At 48.5% G+C, this 20,869-nt stretch overlaps 2 protein-coding genes across 2 annotated transcripts; one reads left to right on the forward strand and one right to left on the reverse strand.

Annotated features, from left to right (window-relative positions):
• The first annotated feature begins 1,955 nt into the window (after window positions 1-1,955).
• Window positions 1,956-7,677, forward strand: LOC1281644 (rab3 GTPase-activating protein non-catalytic subunit). The gene is made up of 5 exons (XM_061644350.1): window positions 1,956-2,350; window positions 2,442-3,225; window positions 3,298-6,328; window positions 6,606-6,803; window positions 7,060-7,677. The coding sequence occupies exons 1-5, from the start codon at window positions 2,275-2,277 to the stop codon at window positions 7,288-7,290; spliced, it is 4,320 nt and encodes a 1,439-aa protein (XP_061500334.1). The 5' UTR covers window positions 1,956-2,274; the 3' UTR covers window positions 7,291-7,677.
• Window positions 7,678-16,980: 9,303 nt separating this feature from the next.
• LOC3290485 (lysosomal alpha-glucosidase) lies at window positions 16,981-20,708 on the reverse strand. The gene is made up of 3 exons (XM_551285.3): window positions 20,346-20,708; window positions 19,546-20,289; window positions 16,981-19,465 (listed from the first exon to the last, which is right to left on the reverse strand). Exons 1-3 carry the CDS (start codon window positions 20,464-20,466, stop codon window positions 17,547-17,549), a joined length of 2,784 nt encoding a protein of 927 aa, XP_551285.3. The 5' UTR covers window positions 20,467-20,708; the 3' UTR covers window positions 16,981-17,546.
• Window positions 20,709-20,869: the final 161 nt, after the last annotated feature.

The following is a 20,869-nucleotide window of genomic DNA, read 5'->3' on the forward strand; positions in this document are numbered from 1 at the left end:
GGCTGTCCGGGTGAATCTCGAGGCAGCTGAATTGCGCGAGCTCACAGTGAAATTTAATTTACATAGTTTAGCAACAATCTATTCCGCCAATTGGTTTCACTTGTTGAGATGAGTGTTAAAGAGAGAGAGCTCGCATTTGCTTTAAACGATTGACGGTTTTAGTAGAAAGATGCACGCAAAGAACGGCTTCTCAAACACATTTGTATCATTAAAAGTTTTGGTTTCGAGTTAACAGAATAACAGAACATTTTTTGGGCACATAATAAACGCATAGAATTGACTTGTGTTGCTGGGAACGTGTAAAAATAGACCTTCTTTCAAAGAGTCCGGATGCTAGTGTTTTCCTAGAATGGCGCAGTAGAAACCTTATAGTTTTTCATAACGTAGTGAAATTTTTTTCTATTATTAAAATCAATTTACTTGTGCGAAATTCTCGGAAAAAATTTCCTCTCTTAGAAGAGCACAAAAAAATGTTAAAACCTGGATTCGATTCGAGAATATTTTCCTTCAACACTTGTCACTATTGGAATGCAATTTTTTAAAACCATCGAAATAAGTATATTAAATCATTAGCAGTAGATATCAAAGTCACTTTTATTCATGAATTTCAATGCTATTCATTTAGCACCAGGCGTCGCCATTAAACTGAAAGCGCGCTTCATTCGTAATTGAGCTATAAAGATTGTGCTATTTAGAAATGTTTCACTCAAATTCTTGGTCTTTGCTTATTGATAGTAAAATTGTAACATAATCAAATATTATAGATGCAAAAAAGCCTTTTACATACATGAACATCTTATTCGACAAACACAGCTATAAAAAGCAACAACATACTTCCGTTACAAGCCAGGCCCGCAAAAAACGTAGAAAGGTTAAGCAAAGCAAAGGGCATTTGCAAATAAACCGATCATGGTTTGCATATATATATACTGACACGCACATATACGCACAGCCTGGCACGTGTTTATTGGTTCATCGTCTGGATGTAATTTTAGCATTCCGAAAAGAAACTGGCAAATAACAAGTTTGCGTGTTGTGTTCTTCACATCCATTACAAGTCAAAATACCGTCTACCACGATACGAATATGGCACATGGTAAACAGTCACAAAGAACTGTTCAAATAAATTTAAAAAAATTGATCAATTAGAATAGGCTTCGATGAAATAATAAATCCATGTAGATTTTGATGTTATTTGATTGAATTGTATAAAAGACAGGGTTTCACTGAAAAAGGGTACATTTAAACAAATAGGCTGCAGACACTCGTGTCGATTTTCCACTAACTCACCTTGTATCATGGTTCACGGAAAGCTAACACGTTGTTAAATTATGTCTTCTTTGCCACTGCCCACGTCTTTCTTCGAGATGAAGTGCATCAATTGTATATATTCCTCGAACTTTGTTCACCAGTCATGTACTGTTCAGTTATTTGTTATCTTGATTTTCTTGTAATTTTGTGCAAATATGCGAAGCTCAATATTTCAAATGAATTGTGCTCTTTCAACGGGAGTACCGATGATAGGAATTGTGTGGTGTGATGCTATCGGGCAGCTAGTAATAACTGTTGCTGGGCATACATTTCGCAATACTTGGGCCGATTTCTGAAATGGTTGAAATTACTGCATCATATCGACATTTGTTTGGTGTACCGGGACCAGGATAATTAATTCCAGGTTAATTCCAGCTTGTTTCCTTCACAGTCTTGTGTGAAAAACCTGTACACACATTTTCAGTTGCACATTCAAGCCGATATTATACGAGCTACCTTGCTTGAATGTTCACATTTCGTTTTACAAATTGTATAATTGAAAGAATATAATCTTTATTGTGCTGCATGTTTTATTTCTGTTCTAATTTGAACTAACCACGTGGCGATTTCAAATCCCATAGGAGCGCGATTTGAAATCAATGGCTGCTGTCAAAGCAAAGTACCCGGGGCAGCTCCCACTGTGACATTGCTGTCAACAAAGCGAACTGTCAACACAACGAAACTGTTTGCGTAAATAAATTAGCTGTGCGATAAAGAATTTGCTCTAAAACATTGAATTTTGGAGCTGGAGACAGCTGTATTGCCTCATAGAAAGCTTCTAGAAAAGTGTACATATTTGCTAATCAACGAAGCACAACTCCTACTGTGCGCTTTGTAATTGAACTGACGGTGAAAGTGATTCGTCACGCTGCAGCTTTTGTCTACGATAGAATGATTGTTGCGAATAGTGTTTCCAAAAGCCAATGAAAGCGGGATCTAGCACAGATCTAACGATCCTCCAACATGTCTTGCGAAGTAAAGGTTCTCGCAAGCATTGACAACCTGGACGAGGTGCAGGAACAGTTCGGGTTGAGTTCAGGTAAGCAGAAGCAGCACAACAGCAACAGTAACAACAATTGCAAAAAGCGACATGTTTTGATGTTTCTTCCATAAATGAAAACCCTTCACAGAAGAAAACTGGCTGAATGCGATTTCCTACTCCCTGTCGCCCGCCGGAGACATTCTCGCCCTTGGGCACGGATCGATACTGGTGGTGCTAGCTTCCCGCTGGGATCGGCAACGGCAGCTCAATGTGTACAAGACGGCCTGGCGAGGGGCGATCGATAGTCCCAGTTGCATCATCACCAGCGTGCTCTGCACGCCCATCGTCGGCCAGGGCCAGAGCTCGCAAACCATGGTCGACTTCAGTTACATCATGGTCGGGCTCGACGATGGACAGGTGCTGTTTTATGGCGAAAACGGTACGCTCATCCATTCGCAAACCTTCCACCAAGAGCCGGTGCAAGCGATCAAGGCGCAGAGCGGCAAACATATCAACGAGGAGCTGTACGTCCAGCATCCGTCCTGCACTGTGATCTTGCAGGGGGCGCAGGTATTTCCGCTGCTTCGCAGCCTGCGCCAGCAGATCAATCGGTACGGCATCGGCAGCCCGAAGGTGAACGAATCGCAGGAAACGATCGCTTGCCGCAAGTGGAGCTACGAGAAGGGCATGACGATCGTGGATGCCGTGGTCGTGGGGCCGCAGAAGAGCTGCACCTACGATCATCTGCTGACGGCCAGCCTGGAGGGAGGCTTTTTTGCCAAATATCGCCATGCGGCACCGCAGAACTCGCTCATCATTGCCGCGGGCAGCAAGCCTTACGTTGGGTTCCATTACGCCAAGGAAGGGTTCACGCAGCCTGTGCTGGCGGATGTGGCCCGTGCGGTGGCTAGCAAAATCAAATCTGCCTTGCCGTAAGTATTTTAAGCCTGTTCAGCACACCCGGAAGTACAACTGATTGTCATCCTCTCTTGTCACGTATCTAGTTCCTGGTTGGGTGGTGGTGCTTCCACCCAACAACAAACTGCCGCCGAACCACAGCTGCCCCCGTCGGAACCGTTGATATGCCGGTTCGGATTGTGCGATTTGCAGCGGAACGCATTTGCCGTGTGGCTTGCACCGAACTACCAGCTGGCTGCCGTGGCGGACAATCTCGGGCGCGTGATCCTTGTCGACTGCCAGCGCGGCATTGCTTTGCGCATTTGGAAGGGCTACCGTGATGCGCAGTGTGGGTTCGTCGAGGTAGCGGAAAAGCTGCCGAAAGAATCGTCTTCGGCCGCTCCCGGTCGCAAGATGGACCGCCGGAAGGCACTGTTTCTCGTGATTTACGCACCCCGCCGATCGGTGCTCGAGATATGGTCGCTGCGTGCCGGTGGCCCCAAGGTGGCCGCCTTCAGTGCGGCCAAGAACGGTCAACTCATCTACAACACCCACAGCCAGATGGGAGTGACCAGTGGGGCAAGCAAGGTGAAGTACACTGGGCACGGGTGTACGTTTTTCGATCCGTCCGACAGCAGCCTGAAGGAGATCGTGATACCGTTCCACTGTGCGCTGAGTGATTCCAAGTCGAAGCTGGCCAAAGATTTGCATTTGCTGAAGCGACTGAAGGTGTGCCTGAAGTCGGGCGACGGCAGCGAGTCGGAAGAGCTGGAGGAAATGACCGACATGTGTCGATGCTTCGAGACGGACGAGGTGCGGCAGCAGTGCGTGGAAATGTTGGCCAAACAGCGCAAGATTCGCCCGAAGCTGTTTGCAGCGGTGGTGGACATTTTTGCTGAGATTGCGGTGGAGGGATCGATCGTGAACAGTACCCTTGGCGTCTCGGAAGCTTCCGCCGGCGGTGACGATGATCAGCACGGTGATGAGGAACATCAGGATACGCGTTCCATCTGTTTGCCGGCGGGCAAAAGTCCGCTACAAGTGATGTGTGAAAATTATCAACGACTAGTCTTGTTTTATCTGCATCTGCACGGTGATAGGCCATCGATCGAGGATGGTAAAGCGGTCCAGCAGAGTAAGCAGGAAAAATCGCTCGATGGCAATGATACCGAAGAACCCCACTCCGAATTGGTTGATCAGAAAGCTGACGATCAAAGCACCATCAATTTGCAACTATCCGATCAGGAGCTAACGGTGATTGAGCAACTGATCGAGCTCATTCGGCTGAACGAAAGCGAAGGATCGCAGGCGGGACAGAACGCCACCGTGGCAGGCAGTGGAGCATCGAAAGGCGTCAAGTTCGACGAGAGTGTCAGTTCGGGTGGGCGCAATTCCAGCTTCATGGAGTACCTATCATCGTTCAACGTAACAAACGAGGATCTTATACTGCTGCGGGATGAGAGTTCTCATGCAACGCTTGGCAAGATTATTTTCGACAAGCTGTATCGGACGGATTCGAGCCGGCTAGCTGGATTCGTCGAGGCGGCCGAAGCATGCGGCCTGATGCCCGAAGACTTGCTGCGAACGTTTCTCTCCTACTGGCTGCGCTTGCCGTTCAACTACAGCGATATGTCCACCCTGATCGAGGATTTGAACCGGTTCAATGCTGTGCTGCACCAGATATGCTTGGTGGCGCGTGATCGAATCTATTTCGAGAACAACGCCATTTGTCTGTGGTGGCAGTCGGTGCGTGAATATTTGCTGGAGTCGCCGTGCGCGTTGCGCGGTTTGCTATCCGCGCTGATGTGCCGCAACGAGGCGCTGCGCCACGAAAGCCGCCGACGTAGCGATGAGGAGGAGCTTACAGCGACGGAACAGTTCGAGCAGGTCTCGCAGGAAGCGTGCCAGTGGATGCTGTTGATCTACAAACTGGAGGACGTGGCTATCCTGGGGAAGATTCTGGGCGAAAGTGTGCGCTGCCGCAATCCGCGCTGGCCGACGCTGAAGTACCAGAAACCGGTAGTGAGCCTGAAAGAGATTCTCACCGGCGGCAAGGGCATAGTGTCGGAGCTGGTTGCGAAATGGATCGCGTCGACGGGAATCGATCCGCCGATGCTGGTGATCGAGGTGCCACCGGAAGCGACGGAGCTCGATACCAAGGCGGAGGAGTCATCGCCCGGCAAGGGCACCGATCCGGAGAAGAGCAGCCGGCGAGAACGGAACCGACGATTGGCGATGCTGAAGGCGAACCTGCTGCTCACGTCCGAGTACGGTCCGTCGAAGGACGGCGGCGGGGAGCAGGAAGAGCTCGATCCGGTGCTGTACAATCTGAACATTCTTCGGCTCCATTTCCCGTTCAGTCTCGATTCCGGGCAGCTGCTGGCTCAGCTCGCCTGGGAGTACATCGGGGCGTGGAGCAGAAACATGGCCAACGTGGCCTGCCTGCAGTCCGGACTCGCATCTCTGAAAGCCATCCCGCGGCTGCAGTACTCCATCAAGCACGGCCTGTGCTGCATGATCTGGAATGCGCATTTGAAAATCCCGCTCGAGGCGACGAAGAAGCTGGTGAACAAGGTCGGCCGGCTGCCGAAGGAGAAGCTCTGCCTGCAGGACATCGGCATCAGTGATGCGCTGGTGCCCCAGTTTCTGGAGTGCTGTTTGGAGTTTTTCGACCAGTTTGGCGGCAGCCTCGATCACGACAAGCTGGAGCTACGCTTCGAGGACCTGCTGCAGGACGGGCCGGTACCGCTGACGACGCTCGCCACCCAGCAGTCATCGGCCAACATGGCTTTGCTGCGGCTGCACCAGGAGCTGACGACCGTGCTGCTCATACTGACCTCGTTCAGCGTGCGCTATACGAACAAACCGATCCAACAGCTGTTTGACGGTATGTCGAATCAGGCGTTCTTTTCCGAAATCAATCGCCAGCAGAACGCGACCAATGCGCTGCCGAAGGCGGACCAACTGTTGCGGAAAACGCGGCTCGAGTTTCTGTGCCGCACGGTGACCGCCACGATGGAGCTTATCCACGAGGACATGGAGACGGTGTACTACGCGGACCATAACGGGTGGATGGACACGATCGAGCGGCTGGCCGGTGCCTGGGAGCTGGAGTTTGGCGACATTCGGAAGCATCAGGTAAGCGTGGAGGGGGGTTTACCATTAAATAAATTTGTTGCTGCACTGAAAATAATTAAACTGGTGGGTGGATAATTTCAATGCAAAAAGTCGAACCAATGTTCCGGGAACCATGCTTTGTTCTTTTGAAAAGTGATTCGTAAAATAATGCCTATTTGTTTTTCATGGCTTTTCAAACGCTTGATTCAAATTGTGCGATATTAATTACATGGTTTCCCTTGAAATGAATGTAAATTCGAACGGTCGTACCTCATTAACACTGCACGATGTGTTTCAGATAATAGAGCTGTACGCGTACGGATGGGACACATATGCGCACGAGCTGCTGGAGAACGTCATTCCGGACCAAACCTTCTCGAACCTGCTGCTAACGATAGCGGGCCGCCGACTGGCACTGTACACCAAAGCGAACCCGACGGCCTGGGGCCAGATTGCAGCCGTCGGCCCCCTGCTCACCGACTATCTCGATACGCTTGTAAGTGTTGGACAGGTTTACTATCTGAATCGGTGACGTGGAAGTTGCCCAGCAGGAGGTGCTCTTCCTGCTTTTCTGTGACTGATATATACTACTACTACTATTCGAACTTATCTCTCCTTCTCTTGCACCTCAAAATTCCCCCCCGCCCCATCTGCCGTTTCCCATCACATCACACTCGGGTTTCCCTCGGTCGGCGGGCGGGCGGTCATACCATTTTCTCTTGTGCACCCTACTCTCCCCCCCCCCCATACAGGTAAGCAATAGCAATTACGGACCACCGCTGCGTTCCGTCGAGACGGACGAGACCGTGCTGGCGACGGCAGCCGGCAGTGATTTGTTCATCGAAAAGATAACGAAACTAACGGAGAAAGCGTTCAACTGTCTCTCGGCGCTGGCAGTCAACGCGAAGGGCACGGCCAAGGAGCTCCGCATCGCCGGGCTCATCTTTGACGCTTGCGCCACAATCAAAGATCATCGACATTAGCATTAGCAGCAGCAAAAGTGAAAAAGTGTATGTGAGGGAGAGAGAGAGAGAGAGGACGGGAGTGAGCGACAGAATGATAACCCGCGCGCCAAGCCACGTGATATTGATGTTCGCTGCTGTTTCTTCGCCGATTTCTGTCCGACTCTAAGTGTAAATAATTTTAACCAATTTACTAAGAACACAAAACCGTACAGGCACCGCGAATATGGTGCGAGGATGGTGCGAACGCGCTCGCGGGCGTTCTGTTTCGTACCGTCTGGGTTGCGCCGCCGTTAGGAACGATTCCGGTTATCCTTTTTTATCCAACCTCTCCTCCACCCAACTTGTTGCATAAGATAAATAATGTCTCGAAAATGTTAATAAAAAGCCTTGTTGACTTGAACAGAACGTGCCTTCCTAATGGACGAGTTTTCCAACATTGATTCTATCCGAAGCTGACGGTTCCGGTCTGGCAGCAGTTTCCTTTCTATTTACCTACCCAAGGCTTCCCAGACATTCAAGGCGAGAATGTATCCAGTTGCGATTAGTATCGTGGTAAAGCCTCAGAAGAGGAAAGAAAAAAAAACGCTTGAATAAACTAAATACTTACCTCGATCTCTGTTTGTATCTTTGCATTAGGGCGGCCATCTGAAAAACGCTTCAAGCAGACTTCGCGGCAAACCCTCGGGAGGTGTGGCGCTGTGTGTTTCCAGGTTATTATTTTCTGTGCGGCAACCCGCTGATTCAATTATGCGGTAGCAAATATTTGCATTTTCCTTTCGTGCCAGTTCAACTGTGCCGCCGTCCCGGGGTCGACACTACGAAACGGCAAGGCATACTAAGTTGGTGGCAAACTAAAATGCCGGTTTGATGGCCATGGCAAGTGTTGACCATCGAGCGTTTCAAAGGGAAAATAGCAAAACTCTGTCGTCGAGCAGCACACAATGTTGTCCAGAGGCTGGTGAAGAGTGAAGAGTTATAAACATACGTTGGAAAACAGTAATTAATTAATAATTCCGTCATCAGAGGTAGTGGTTTGGTGTGTGTGTGCGGTAGATCGTTTGACGGAAATAGGAGCAAAGGGTTATCTGTTGAGATGCGTCGCTTAAAACGGAAGCTGGAAATAGCAGCAACTTTGAAGTATTTCCAATATGCTTCTCGGGGTTATTTATTTGTTTCTATTTTCCAATTATTTATTTTTAGTTATTTTCGAAAACTCACCCAACGTCTGCCGTTTGCTAACCGGAAAAAGGAACGTCACAAGGGGTAAATGAACACGTTATGCTTGATGATTGCAACAAATAGCTTTCTAAATCGAAGCATTTTGGTGATAAATCTCATCGCATTCGCAAATTCGATTATAACATGCAAATCAAGCCCGAAGTGTGCTAGGTGAGAGCAGAAGTAATCAAAAGCTTTCAACTCGAAACACCACCACCCATCGGACATTAGCGGTTCGATTGGCATGGCGGAACGATTTCCCCGGTAAATTCCGTGAAGCCAAGGCTACGGGCAGTATTTGGCAGTTAAGCAGTTAAGAAGGACCGAGGATAAGGGGGTAACAAACCGTGACCGTGCGATGGCGTGATTCCAGCGGCCTTTACCTCTTTTCTGCATAAGAAATTACGCATCAAGGGCATTCAATAGTGCCTTTTCTCATTAATCAAATGAAATGCTATCCCATCCTTTGCGAGAGTGGAAAGCCCACGCGGGTCCTTTCCCCATCGATGGCATTCACTGTCCGATACGTTCATTTGCCCGGAGATTGCCCAACGAAAAGAGGAAACTAAAAATACTTACCACTCCTCTCGCTTGGTGGCCGATGGTCTCCATCCAACGCACGTCCTTCTTCACGCACATCGTTCCAGTAATAGTTGCCCTAGTTCGCGGTAGGTGGCGCTACTATAAATAACTACTAAACGTCCGTTCTCGGAACGGCACTAAAAAGCAAACATCAAATAAGCTAACCGTCAAGGACGTTTGTTTTGTGTGTGTGTGTGTTTCTTGCTTAGTGATGCAGTACATTAATCAAATAAAAGCGATTAGTATCACTCTTTCGCACGAACCAGCTTCAAACCGTAGGCAGGACGAGCACACAATCACACCAACGTTTCATTACCTTCGGGAGGGGGCAGGCAAACGGTTAGGGTGTTTTTCCCGTGAAATAACCTTTCCAACGACACCCACCGGGAGAAAAGTGAAAGATGTTAATTTCCGCATCGGTACCCCCCCTTTCCCACAAGACAAAAATGCCTCCGGTTGAAAAATTAACAACTATAAAGAAAGTTTTAAAATTTCTTCTGACCACGTCCGCGCGCACCCACTTGCGCGTCACGCAGTGTGTTGCGCTGGCTTTCGCCGCTCTTCGCATTATGCGCTCTGATGAAGCAACAAATTGGACGTTTTGGCGGCTGCTGGTGCTGCTGGTGCTTACTGTCGCTGTCGCTTTTTTAGGCAGAGCAGGGCAGTGAGCAAAGGGAAATGTTTGCCGAAGCCAACAGCTCTCTTAAATCAACAACGTGCTGGTTCGATATAGATGTTACTGGCGCTGGTGGTCCGCCTTCTCCTCCAACTATTATCGGCTGCTCGTGCCTCATCCTCATGGAAAATACATTAGCCACCATCACCGTTAATGAACGTCACTCACGCAATGAATCAACGCGCGCGAGAGGAAGAATTCCTCCCCTCGTATTATTCGCTTACCTGTTGTGTATGCTGGGGTGGTCCTGGCTGGGGCGCCTTTGCGGTGTAATGGGTTGAACTGTTGCACTAATTAAGCGTTAAATCGAACCCACCTTGCGAGCGAACGTCACCATGGGAGGTAGTAGGCTGTGTGCAATCAACACCGCAAACGGCACCGAAATCGAACCACAGCAATCATGAGCCATCACGTTGGCAAGGGCGGTGGGTAGACGCAACCGCAATCGGTAAAAGGATGTGCTACGCATCAGTAAGCAGCAACGCGCTTGATTCAGTGGAGTCCTTTTATCTTTAACGGGAAGAAAGAGAGAGAGAGACAGAGAGAGAGACAGAGAGAGAGAGAGAGAGAGAGAGAGAGAGAGAGAGATTTTTGTTACTGATTGCAGGTAAGGCAGCAAGAAGTAAAATGACCAGAAACGTTTGTTTAAAGAGAAAGCCTACTTAGTCATCTTTAATTGAAGCGTTCTGTCAGCGCCTAAATGTAGATAAAGTTTTCAACTCGTCACTGCAGGAGAGTACTTTTTTTGTCCCATTGCCAGTGTTTTAGTGCATTTAGTGTGAAGCATGATGGAGACAAAATGCACTTAATTGCACAATTATTCACACATTGTTATTCATGAACACACACACACACACACTTTTCGCAGACAAAAAACTTTAAATGCACCAACTGCCAAGCATGCAAAAAATAGAAAATTGTATTAAAAAAACCCATCAAATTGCGAACGAAAGCAATGAGAAGCAAATCTATAACGGTGTTTTCATAGCCAGCTATTGAGGGGTCACGTCTCGTTTCGGATGGGAGATGGGGTCGCACCGCGCTCCATATTTTATGGTCACGGGCTTTTGAGTCCTTCATCCGTAACAACTTCCGCAACATTGCCTTGAATAAAAGCATACAGGGAAAGGGAAGCATGCAGGAGACGACGGGATGTAAGCAAGAAGAGAGAGAGAGAAAAAAAACGGTGGCACGTGTACCTCCTACATGTGTGAGGATGAAAATAAGCTGAATTATGAATTATGGAATATGAATAACGCGTACGTGCGATAGGAAAACATGAAAAACCCCGGCTCCATGAAAGGGAAATTGGGGCGAACAGAATGAACCCAAAAAAAGAGAGAGAAAGAGCAAAGTGTGTGAGAAAATTATGTATTTTAAGTTATTTGTATGCAGACAGCCAAGAGGGCAGGGGCAACAAATGATTTATTTTGATTGAACCACGGAACGCGACGGTGCGCACTAATGGACGTTTTGTTTGCAGGATGCATTCACGGCAGCAGGGCGATAAAAAGGACACATTGATTGGAGCTTTTTGTCGATGAACTTTGGAAAGCACATTACCCGACAGTCAAATGCTAGTGTACAATTGAAATAAAGCACAACATGCAGCAGCAGTTGACAAAAGGAACAACTTACCGCATTGCCAGCAACAGACAGATTGTTTCGCTTTACCATCTATGTTTTATGGTAAATGCTGTTTTATGCTTGCAGATTAGACTATTTACATTCTGTACACTTGCTACTGCGGCTGGTGTGGTAGAGAGTGTCATGAAATATTCATGCTGCCTTCGTCAACGTATTCTAGCTTTTGGGGGGGCGTCCTACACATACCTTTCACTTCGCATTGATGGCAGAATCATTCATCCCGTCAACGACAAAATCCGGTTGATTCGCTGTTTGCTTGTCGCTGGCTGATGCTTCTGTTACGATTTCCGGTACCGGTTTCGAACACACATACAGATATGGCACCCAAAGGCACTGCAGCCGGAAGCAAAAGTTCCTATTGCTTGACAAATAGCGGCTGCCTCGTGAGCTAAACACTTTCCGTCCTAGACGACAACTCCGTCGTCTTCGTCTAGGTCAACCATCCTGCCAAAGGTTCACGATCCGGCCATCTGTGTATCCAACTGTCGCAACAGGAAATGCATGTAAATTTCGTTCAATTTCAACCGCGACGTGCTGTTTTGTCGCAACGAGAGCCGGCAGCGGGCATGGTGCGAAAAGCGTTTTACGTAAGACAGATTGCATACCTTCCGGCGCTTTTGTCAGCTGGACGAACGCAAACAAGTCGGTTCGGTTCGGTGTGTGCAAAATGATTTTCGTGCAATGAAAAAAAAAATGAAGTGCAGTGGTTTGTGTTAGGATGAATAATATAAAAAGGAGCTTGGAAAGAGAAAACTTTTGATGTGTGGAAAACTATTCCAATAATTACTATAACATTTATGAAACATGAAAGCTGAAATTATTTGGTTAGTTTGGTTGAAAGTTTCAACAATAACCGTTCTAACTGAAGTAGGTTGAAGGGAAAGTACTAATTGAAATTAAAACGTAATTACTATGCATTCACACGAAAAGGGGAAGTTCACGAGGCTGTCAAATAGATTGGGTAAAATATACGGTCCACAAACTTTAAAAAAATAATTCTCTTTTTTCCCCACAAAAATATCATCCGTTTCCACTTGGTAGAAATTACCACCAGACGGCATTGTGCCAAACTTCCAAACAATCTAACCTAACTGAAAACTAAATGATACCTCAAACACCACACCATACAAAGCTTGCGTTGCTGGGCAGAAGGTATGAAATTAATTTTTCCATCATTGTGTTTGTTTTGTTCTTGTTGCCATTTTTAATTCAGTTTCGTTTTACCTTATCTGTTGACATTTGGCCTCCCCTCGTCACAAAAAAAAAAACACTCAATCCCTTAAGGATCAAAGCGATAGAGAAAGAACACACACACACAGATGCTTGTTAAACTCGAAACACATGGCGGCCACCAGCCATGTGCTGATACAACGCGTCCTACCAAACAGTACAAGTTAATCCAGATGGGAAAACCGTATCATGTGTGGCTGCCATTCGTTCAGCGTCCCTTCCTCCTCCCTGCTGCCATTCCATCTGTTTGGGACAGAGATAACGGAGCGTGAAAAATGGTGAAAACTGTGCTTGCCAAAAGTTTCCATCCATCCTCACTGCGGCACAAGGTAGGGAAATTGGAGGAGTGTGTTGTGCGTCTGTCGGGCAGAAAATGAAACACATTAAAAGTGAACAATTTAGAATCCCTTTGGTGTGTGCGCCAGGCCCGCCGGCACGGTTTAATGGGAGAAAGATGATATTATTTATCGTGATGGGGCTTATTTTTGTTTTGCACATTTGCTACCCTGACGACATTCATTTTAAGACTTTGTGGCGAAACGTGGCATTTAAAAATGTGGCATATTTTCAATACATTTTTTGCTATGTTTTTAAATCAACCTCGAACATATCCATTCCTCACCTTCGCCATAACGGCCTCAGCAACTCATTATGCAGCACAGCATTCCGCGTCTTCGTAGCGCTCGCCTCTCATCCACGTGTGATCAAAGCAGGCGTGTGAAAACGCAAAACTTAACGAATGCGCCAGCGGAAACGGTGATGGCAACGATTTGCATAAATACGCTTCCTAATTTCACCATTCACCACGTTGAGCACTGTTGCTCGCCATTGTATACAGACCGCTCGTTGCACGCTCGTTTTCGTCCTCAAACCGGCACAAGGCACGAAGCGCCATCCCGATGTGTACAGGGTGCCCTATCCTTCTAGGGAATGTTCCAAAGCAACACCAGAACTGGCAGAAATAAATGCCACAATTCAGCGATTTTGAGGCAGCAAAAAGGGTAAAGTTCCATGCCCTGTTCCGCTTGGTGCGCGACATACCAGCGGTTTTGCCAATTATCACCTTTAATATGTATGATCTCTGCCCCCCATCGGGAACGCTTTATGAAAACGCTTACGCTTTGATTTGTTCCGCTTTGTTTGAGTTCTTTTTTTCCGCAAACTGTGTGGATCCGTACACCACCAGAGGAAATGAAATAAATGGAGAAAATCTCTGAAAAGAATTTTTCATTTGCTTGCTCCCTTTTTTACTCGCAGTAATTATGAATTGTCATTAGCGACTGTCTATTTTTAAACCCAACAATGTGCTTTTCGCTTCGTGTCTCGTGATGCGTTGCGATGTCAGTTTCCAGCCATGCCAAAGCTTCCTATATCAGTGCCAATGTGAAGCGGTGTGTACGTGATGGAGGAAAAAAAACTGTGCGTTACTGTAAACAAAGTGTGCAACGGGAGTCTACATTTAGGCGCTTTTCTCGCACAGTTTTTAAATCCTTTTGGTTGATGATGCTGTTGCACTGCTATTTTACTTTGCTCGTTATTTTTCATTGCAAATGTTTTTTTTTTTTATTTTACCGGGCAGTGAAAAGCGTAGTTAGCTAAAAACACTGTTTCTGTATAATGTTTGTGTTCTTGTTGTGAAGTTTTTGGTAACGTATTATGATGTGCAATGCATTGAAATACCTTCCGGGAAATACGCTGGAATGCCCTTTTTGGAATGTTGACATGTACATTAGTTACAAAATGAACCTACCACAGTAACAGCAGCATCGGCCGTATTGTATATGCAAATTCCACACGCTTGCAACATCAACCACGGTGAAACGGACCAAAGAGCGCAAACACAGCCTCAAATACCTCACGCACGGGCGGCTACACACGCACGGGCGGCTTTGGCTGACTTTAACACAATTCGTCGAATATCGAATCCCTCGGTGGAAGTATGCGCTTTACGCTCAGGGTTACACCACAACCTGGACCCACGCATCCACACACACACATACACACCCACACACAATCTAAATAATGCAAATACAGCTCATGAACCGAAGCTGATGAGCAGCATCCCGTCAAAAGGCTGTCTGTCCTGGGTAACGATGTCCTCCGCCGAGTGTACTAATAGCGAATTAATATACCCTCCGGGCACCGGGGTCGAACGAGAGCTCAGTATCTTTCGTGGAAAAGCTGCTCCCACGTGGTGGGTTTCAGCTGTACCTTATCACCGTAGTAGCCGTAGTGCGTCCTGTACCTTCACAGCCACCTCAGATTCCTGCCATCCTGCATCCTTCAGCGGTCAGGTGCGAAGGTATGCAATAAAGGGAGCACAGGAGCGAAGGATACACGTTATTTAAATCCTAAACATTGGCGCAAAAAAAAAACACCCTCCAGTGGCATGCAAGGGGAACGGATCGTAAAATGCAACACATTCCACGGTGGGCGAAAAATGAGCCCTCAAAAATGAACCAATTATGAGGGCGGATCTGCGGTACGCTCTGGGTGCGTTCGTGGTATTCGATTAATTTCCGCTAGATGGCATCAAATCCTATCACGTTACGCCGCGCTGGACAACGCGTACCGAGGTCCGGACAGCAGGAAGGACAAGGACCTTCGCAACAAGACATCGCAGCCAGGACCAAAAAGGCAACGACAAGGACGACAGCGTGACAACCGTGGGCTGCGCTTGGGTGGGTTTCGTGTGTCTGCCTTGTCTGAGGGTTTACGGTAATGGTTTTGAATGAAGTCCTTTCTACCAACAGCAAAGAAGAACAACCAAAAAATCCCCACGAAGGACAATATGACTCAAAGATGCGACTTCCAGAAGAAGAAAAAAACATATTTCATTCAGATTTCTCAAATTACAAACAGTTTTTCTCGTCTGCCTTTTGGACCCTTTTGTGGAAGAAGTCGGCAAAAAAGTTTCCATCTTTGTCGAAATTGCACAACCACCCTTTGTGGGCCAGAGGTTTGCTCTCCGTTTGTTCGTTATTTCGCTCCTATACTAGCTAATTTAGTATATTTTGTCTTTACTTACTGTTCTAGGCACGAATCGAGTGATTTCCATCGCTAAAGTAACCGTCAATCGAACGCGCGTTCCAAGAATCCCGTGATCGAGATCCGTCTGGAGTACCTTGACGGATTTCCACCCTTCATTAAAGTGGATGTGCAAAAAGAGAAAAAAAAAAACAAACAAGGTCCCTCCAGACTCGTGTGCACGAAGGCCGTACCGTGGTCGGGTTCGAACTTGAACTTGTCATCCCATAGTTAACGTTTACTTTCATCCAGTCGCGGGGCTCTAGTCTAGTCACTCCTCACGCGGCCTATCTCCCCCAACCCAGAAGCCAGTCGCCGACCCACTTGTTGCTTTAGGACACGGATAACTCGCGCGAGACACGCGACAACGACACGACCAAAAGCCGAACGCACACTCAACTCCCCTCGCACGGTTGCGAGTGACGTTCTCCTTCGCCACGTGGTGAGTCTGCGCACGACGCTGGCGGTGCGTAATACGCGCGCAAGGGGAACATTCATTCAACTTGTAACCTTTTCGGGGGGGCAAAAAAAAACCTCGCCATCCTCAACGCCCACTTTGCGCCAATGTCCGCACAGCGATCTCCGTTTGGTCGAGCAAATGTCCAGCCGTTGGCCCCTTTTGCGTAGGGATGAGCATTGCATTGCAACAGTGCCTTCTTCTTTGCGGTTGGATGGGGCGTTGGGTTTTGGGGGAGTGGAATAGATATTTAAATTTTTATGAACCCTATATCGGGTGTAACGGTACGCTTCGGTATAAATTAGCTAACGAACCATATTGCTGAAGGCTCCCGGTTTCGTTTGGGTTAAGGTAGGTATCTTTCCGCGAACGGTGACGGTTCAGCGTCCCTGGAAGGTGCGGACGCCTCGGGCGTTTTAGAGCAGGGTTTTTATGTATGTCCATTTCGAAATCCCGATAAAGCACCCCGAGCACGAAGGTTCCAGCACAACCGTGAAGACAACTGTGTTGTTCACGTTCTGCCCAAACGGCCAGTCAATAATACGCCGTGTCTCCTGGGAGTTAGTGGAAAATGGCTGAAGCCATTCACATAAATAATGCATGCGTGTCCGATCGTACGCTGGACGCAATGACGGTGCTGCTACTTATCACAAAATGGTGATGTTAATTTTACTCCAAAAACCTTCAACGGTAAAATTTATATAGCTTTAATGAAACGTGTTTCGTCTGCCTGATTAATGCCTGAACCTCAGTTGCTGGAAAACATGCAGGGGCTCTTACGCCGTCAGCACACCTCAAGTTCGCATACAACGGGCGACAGCTATAAAGCTGCCTTTTTGCATATGCCATTCAAAAGTAAAGCCCCAGCAAGTTTAGTATAAAAAAAAGACTTTATTTCACTCGAATAGATGGTCGTTCATTCCTGGAAGTGCTTTGCATGTTGGGCGCCCCTTTGCACTACCTGTTCGTTTAAGGGCGTCCTTTAAGGTTAAGTGCGGTTTGGATCAGAAAATGAAGCATCGTGCGAGCGAACAAAAGAAAAAAGTCCACTAGCTGTTTCAATTAAATATTTTTCTCACAAAAAGAACATCTGAGCGGATCTTCGGATCACCGGAGAAGTGTGGAAGAAAAAAAAATGTGCGAAATACACAGTATGTACTGTACACTTTGAGATAAGATGAAGCCTGGAAGTGGATTGTGCACGCTGAATGCATAATAAAATTTCCAATTACCATAACTGTGTGTGAGGGCGCGCGAGACAGTGTGTGTGTGTGTGTGTGTGGATGACAGGACACGGATGCACGGCGTTCAAGTACAGGAATTTTGAAGAACAATCACCGCACTGTTGGGGAGGGCACGAAAGCGGCAGAGGAATTTTACGCCCTCCCACACTAATCCTTCGCCTCGCGCTTAGCCCGGCAGGACGGATGTCTCTCGTTAAACGTCGTCCCCGCCGTACGGATCCTCCACCGGCCCCTTGCGGTGTTCGTTCACGTACTCCACGCGCTTGTCTGGCTGGGCGCAAAAGTCATATCGAAGGTCAAACAGCAACGGTTGCGTCGTGTTGGGATGCCCATACAGCTGCACGTTGCCAATGGTAACGTTCAGCGTGGCACCATCGGAGCAAGCGAGCTGCTGCGCCTCCGGGCTAGTTACCGCCGCCTTAACACTGATCGTAACACGTTCATCCAGATCGACGCCAAAGTCTAGCCGAAAGCCGGGCAGGAACAGTACCCGGCCCGCCATCGTACACCTCCACCGGCGGACATTGCACTCGAACGCACCGACCAGATACAGGGGCTTCAGGCGGGACAGTTCCGCCGTCAGTGGCACCGACGTTCCGTTCTCCAGATCCACCCACTCCTCCACAACGTGCCGCATCGGGACGAGATGCCCGGGGCGCAGGAACATCGGCAGATCGGACTCAACCACCGCGTACTGGAGCACATCGTTCCCCGGCATCTGCTGGCCCGCCCAAAGCTCGTAGAACGTTTCCGGAAAGTAGATCGCGATCTGTGTCATCTGGGGAAGCAATACCGGCGCGACCAGCAGCGCCTCACCGAGCATAAACTGCTCCCACAGGTCCATCGTGTAGTTGGCTGCCTCCTCGTAGTGGTAGAACATTGGCCGCAGGTAAGGGGCGTCCTCCAATAATAACAGCGTGTTCAGGTACTCGAGCAACGAGAACCGTCTCCTCAGTGCCGCATGCATTATGCGCTGTCCGAACCGGGTGAACTGGTTCGGTGTACGATCGGCCGCAACGCGCAGCAGAGGCAACAGTGAGCCGAACTGGTACCACCGGATGCAGAGCTCCTCGGATACGCTGGAACCGTTGGTCAGCGGTGCATTGCCACAGATTGGGGTGCCGGTAAAGCTGATGCCGACGATCGATAGGCCTATGCAGCGGTCCACCTCACGGCGCAACGAAATCCAGCTGGTGGAGATGTTGGCGGGAAGATTCGCTGCACGGGTGTGTATGTCATAGGCGGAGGTTACAACCAGCGTGTTTGATGGGTCAATCTTACGCTGGATCGCATCGAGCGCACGGACACCGATCATGTTGTGCTGGGAAAGGACGAGCTGGGAGTCGTCCGACAGTAGCGTGTTCCACGGCAAAAGATCTACCAGCGTGTCGTTCAGTTGATCGGGTTGGTAGATCAGTTGCTTCACACGTGGCAGAGTGCTGTTGCGCTCGTCACGGGGGTTGGCTTCCTCCAGAACATACCCATCGGCTTGCAGGTTAAGCACACGCTGCCACTGTGCGTCCAACCAGTCGGTAAGATTCGCGGAACGGCTTGTTCGCCAGTCCACGTACACGGCGGTCCTGTTCCTCACACGACCCTGGTAGGCGAGCTGATTCCCCGGGTGCCGCAGTAGTATGGCTTTCTCCCGGGCATCAATGAAGGTGGGATTGCCTCCGTAAGCTACGGTGAGAACCAGACATGGGACGAACTTCTTGCCGGCATCTCGCAGAAGCTGCAACATTGACTCCGTATCCTTATCAAGAACCATCGTATCGGACAGCCAGAACATGTCGTTATGTAGACAGTGAGAATCGAACATGATCGTGTCGTTGAGCAGGAGTTCCAAATTCCGTCGCACGATCGTAAGATTGCGCTTCACCGACTGATCGCAAACGTGCACCCCGTACGCCCAGTACGGTGGGGTGTATTGGTTCTGAAGGATAGCTTTCGCTTGCCCATAGAGCAGGGAAGGCGTTGGTCCGGGCAAAAACTGTAAATCGAAGCTATCGCCCAACTGCGCACGTACGATAATGAGCCGGGAGCCTACGATTTCCACCTCGGTGAGACCGGGTGCGTTAAACATCAACCCATTGAAGAGTTTCAGCTTTGCATCTGAAGAGAGACACGGACACTGTGTTACTACTTACAAGGCACTTCCTGTTGGAGCAGCCTCTCCTCCTCTATTCACTTACTGTAACCCATCACGATCGGCACGGTGGATGAGTTCTGCGTGTTTAGTAGTAGATACTTTGACCCAGGTTCGAGATAAGCCCGACCCAGCCCAAACAGTATATCCGCACCGAGGTGCAGTGTCCACTCGAGAAAGTCCTCCGTCACGACCAGTGGTCCACGGGCCGTGGAAAAGATCACTTCCTGGTCGATCTTTCGCTTCACCTCTATAAAGAACGTAGGACTGTACACCTGTACCTGCAGATCGGTCGTTTCTAGTCCGAGGGAGGCTTTCGAGGACATTGGAGCATCTTGGGTTGCGTTTATATTTGAAAGCAGAAACCGAAACCGGCCTCCCGTTTCCTCCGTAACGCTGACATCGAAGCGTACCTCACGCAAAGCCGCCTTATCGTACGGAGTAACCGGCCTGTAAGGGGACAGAATGGCCGGTTCTCCCACACTCCACTCACTTCCGATGATGTACTGATGCTCGGACGGCAGTGAGTGATAGCAGGTGGCCAGACTGGTGTAACAACAGCCCAGCAGGTGGCACTCATCCTGCGTCAAGTTGCTCGGATACCCGCAGGGGATGTGATACAGCGTCGGATGGCCACAGGTACCGATGATGTCGCGCTTGCCACCGTGGCCGATTTCCTTCGAGAAGAAAAACAGATACGCAAACGCTGGTATTACGACGCTGGCCAAGGCAAGCACCACAAACAGGCGTATCGTTTTGTTCAGCAGCAGAATGTGTATTAGAGCTGGCCCTGGAAGCAAACGAGGGACGTTCAAGGGATGCACGCACTAAACTGTTGAGGCTTACTTTTATCGAACTCCGGAATCGCTGTCGTATCGTAACCCATTTCCGGTGGGAAATTGTTCCCCGAACCGTACTGGCGTGACGTTTTTGTGGAGGCGGAATTTCCATCCTGCCGACGGAACATGGTCAGGTGTCAGACGGGGTGTCACTCACAGCTCGGGATAGGATTAACGGGATATTATTGCGGCGTGTGCTTTAAAAATTCTATCAATCAAAGGCAATCGGTCGCTTCTGCACGACAGGTAGACGACGACAATAAACTAGTCACTAGCAACTGTGATTGGGTATTAATTACTTCCATTCGACAGATACGCACACCGACCGACCGTCTTCAAAGATAAGCTGCTATCAGCGCGGAAACATCACAACGATAAGGGACGGTACTGATGAAGTGGGACCGTTGCCGGTGCTGCCCGTTGTGGAACGTGTGTGGAGAAATATAGAGGTGGAGTATCGCGCAGGAAAGGGATTTTACATAGCTTAACAGCATGATCACATTTCAAGGAGTTGAGGAGCATTTTCTCTTT

This window comes from Anopheles gambiae, chromosome 2 (genome assembly GCF_943734735.2).
Source record: "Anopheles gambiae chromosome 2, idAnoGambNW_F1_1, whole genome shotgun sequence".
NCBI lineage: Eukaryota > Metazoa > Arthropoda > Insecta > Diptera > Culicidae > Anopheles > Anopheles gambiae.

Coding starts and splice junctions, on each gene's coding strand:
- LOC1281644 (XM_061644350.1), top strand. CDS start 2,275: ATGTCTTGCGAAGTAAAGGTTCTCGCAAGCATTGACAACCTGGACGAG. Junction 2,351..2,441: donor ACAGTTCGGGTTGAGTTCAG/GTAAGCAGAAGC, acceptor AACCCTTCACAG/AAGAAAACTGGCTGAATGCG. Junction 6,329..6,605: donor GCGACATTCGGAAGCATCAG/GTAAGCGTGGAG, acceptor GATGTGTTTCAG/ATAATAGAGCTGTACGCGTA.
- LOC3290485 (XM_551285.3), bottom strand. CDS start 20,466: ATGTTCCGTCGGCAGGATGGAAATTCCGCCTCCACAAAAACGTCACGC. Junction 20,290..20,345: donor GATTCCGGAGTTCGATAAAA/GTAAGCCTCAAC, acceptor GTTTGCTTCCAG/GGCCAGCTCTAATACACATT. Junction 19,466..19,545: donor GCCGATCGTGATGGGTTACA/GTAAGTGAATAG, acceptor GTCTCTCTTCAG/ATGCAAAGCTGAAACTCTTC.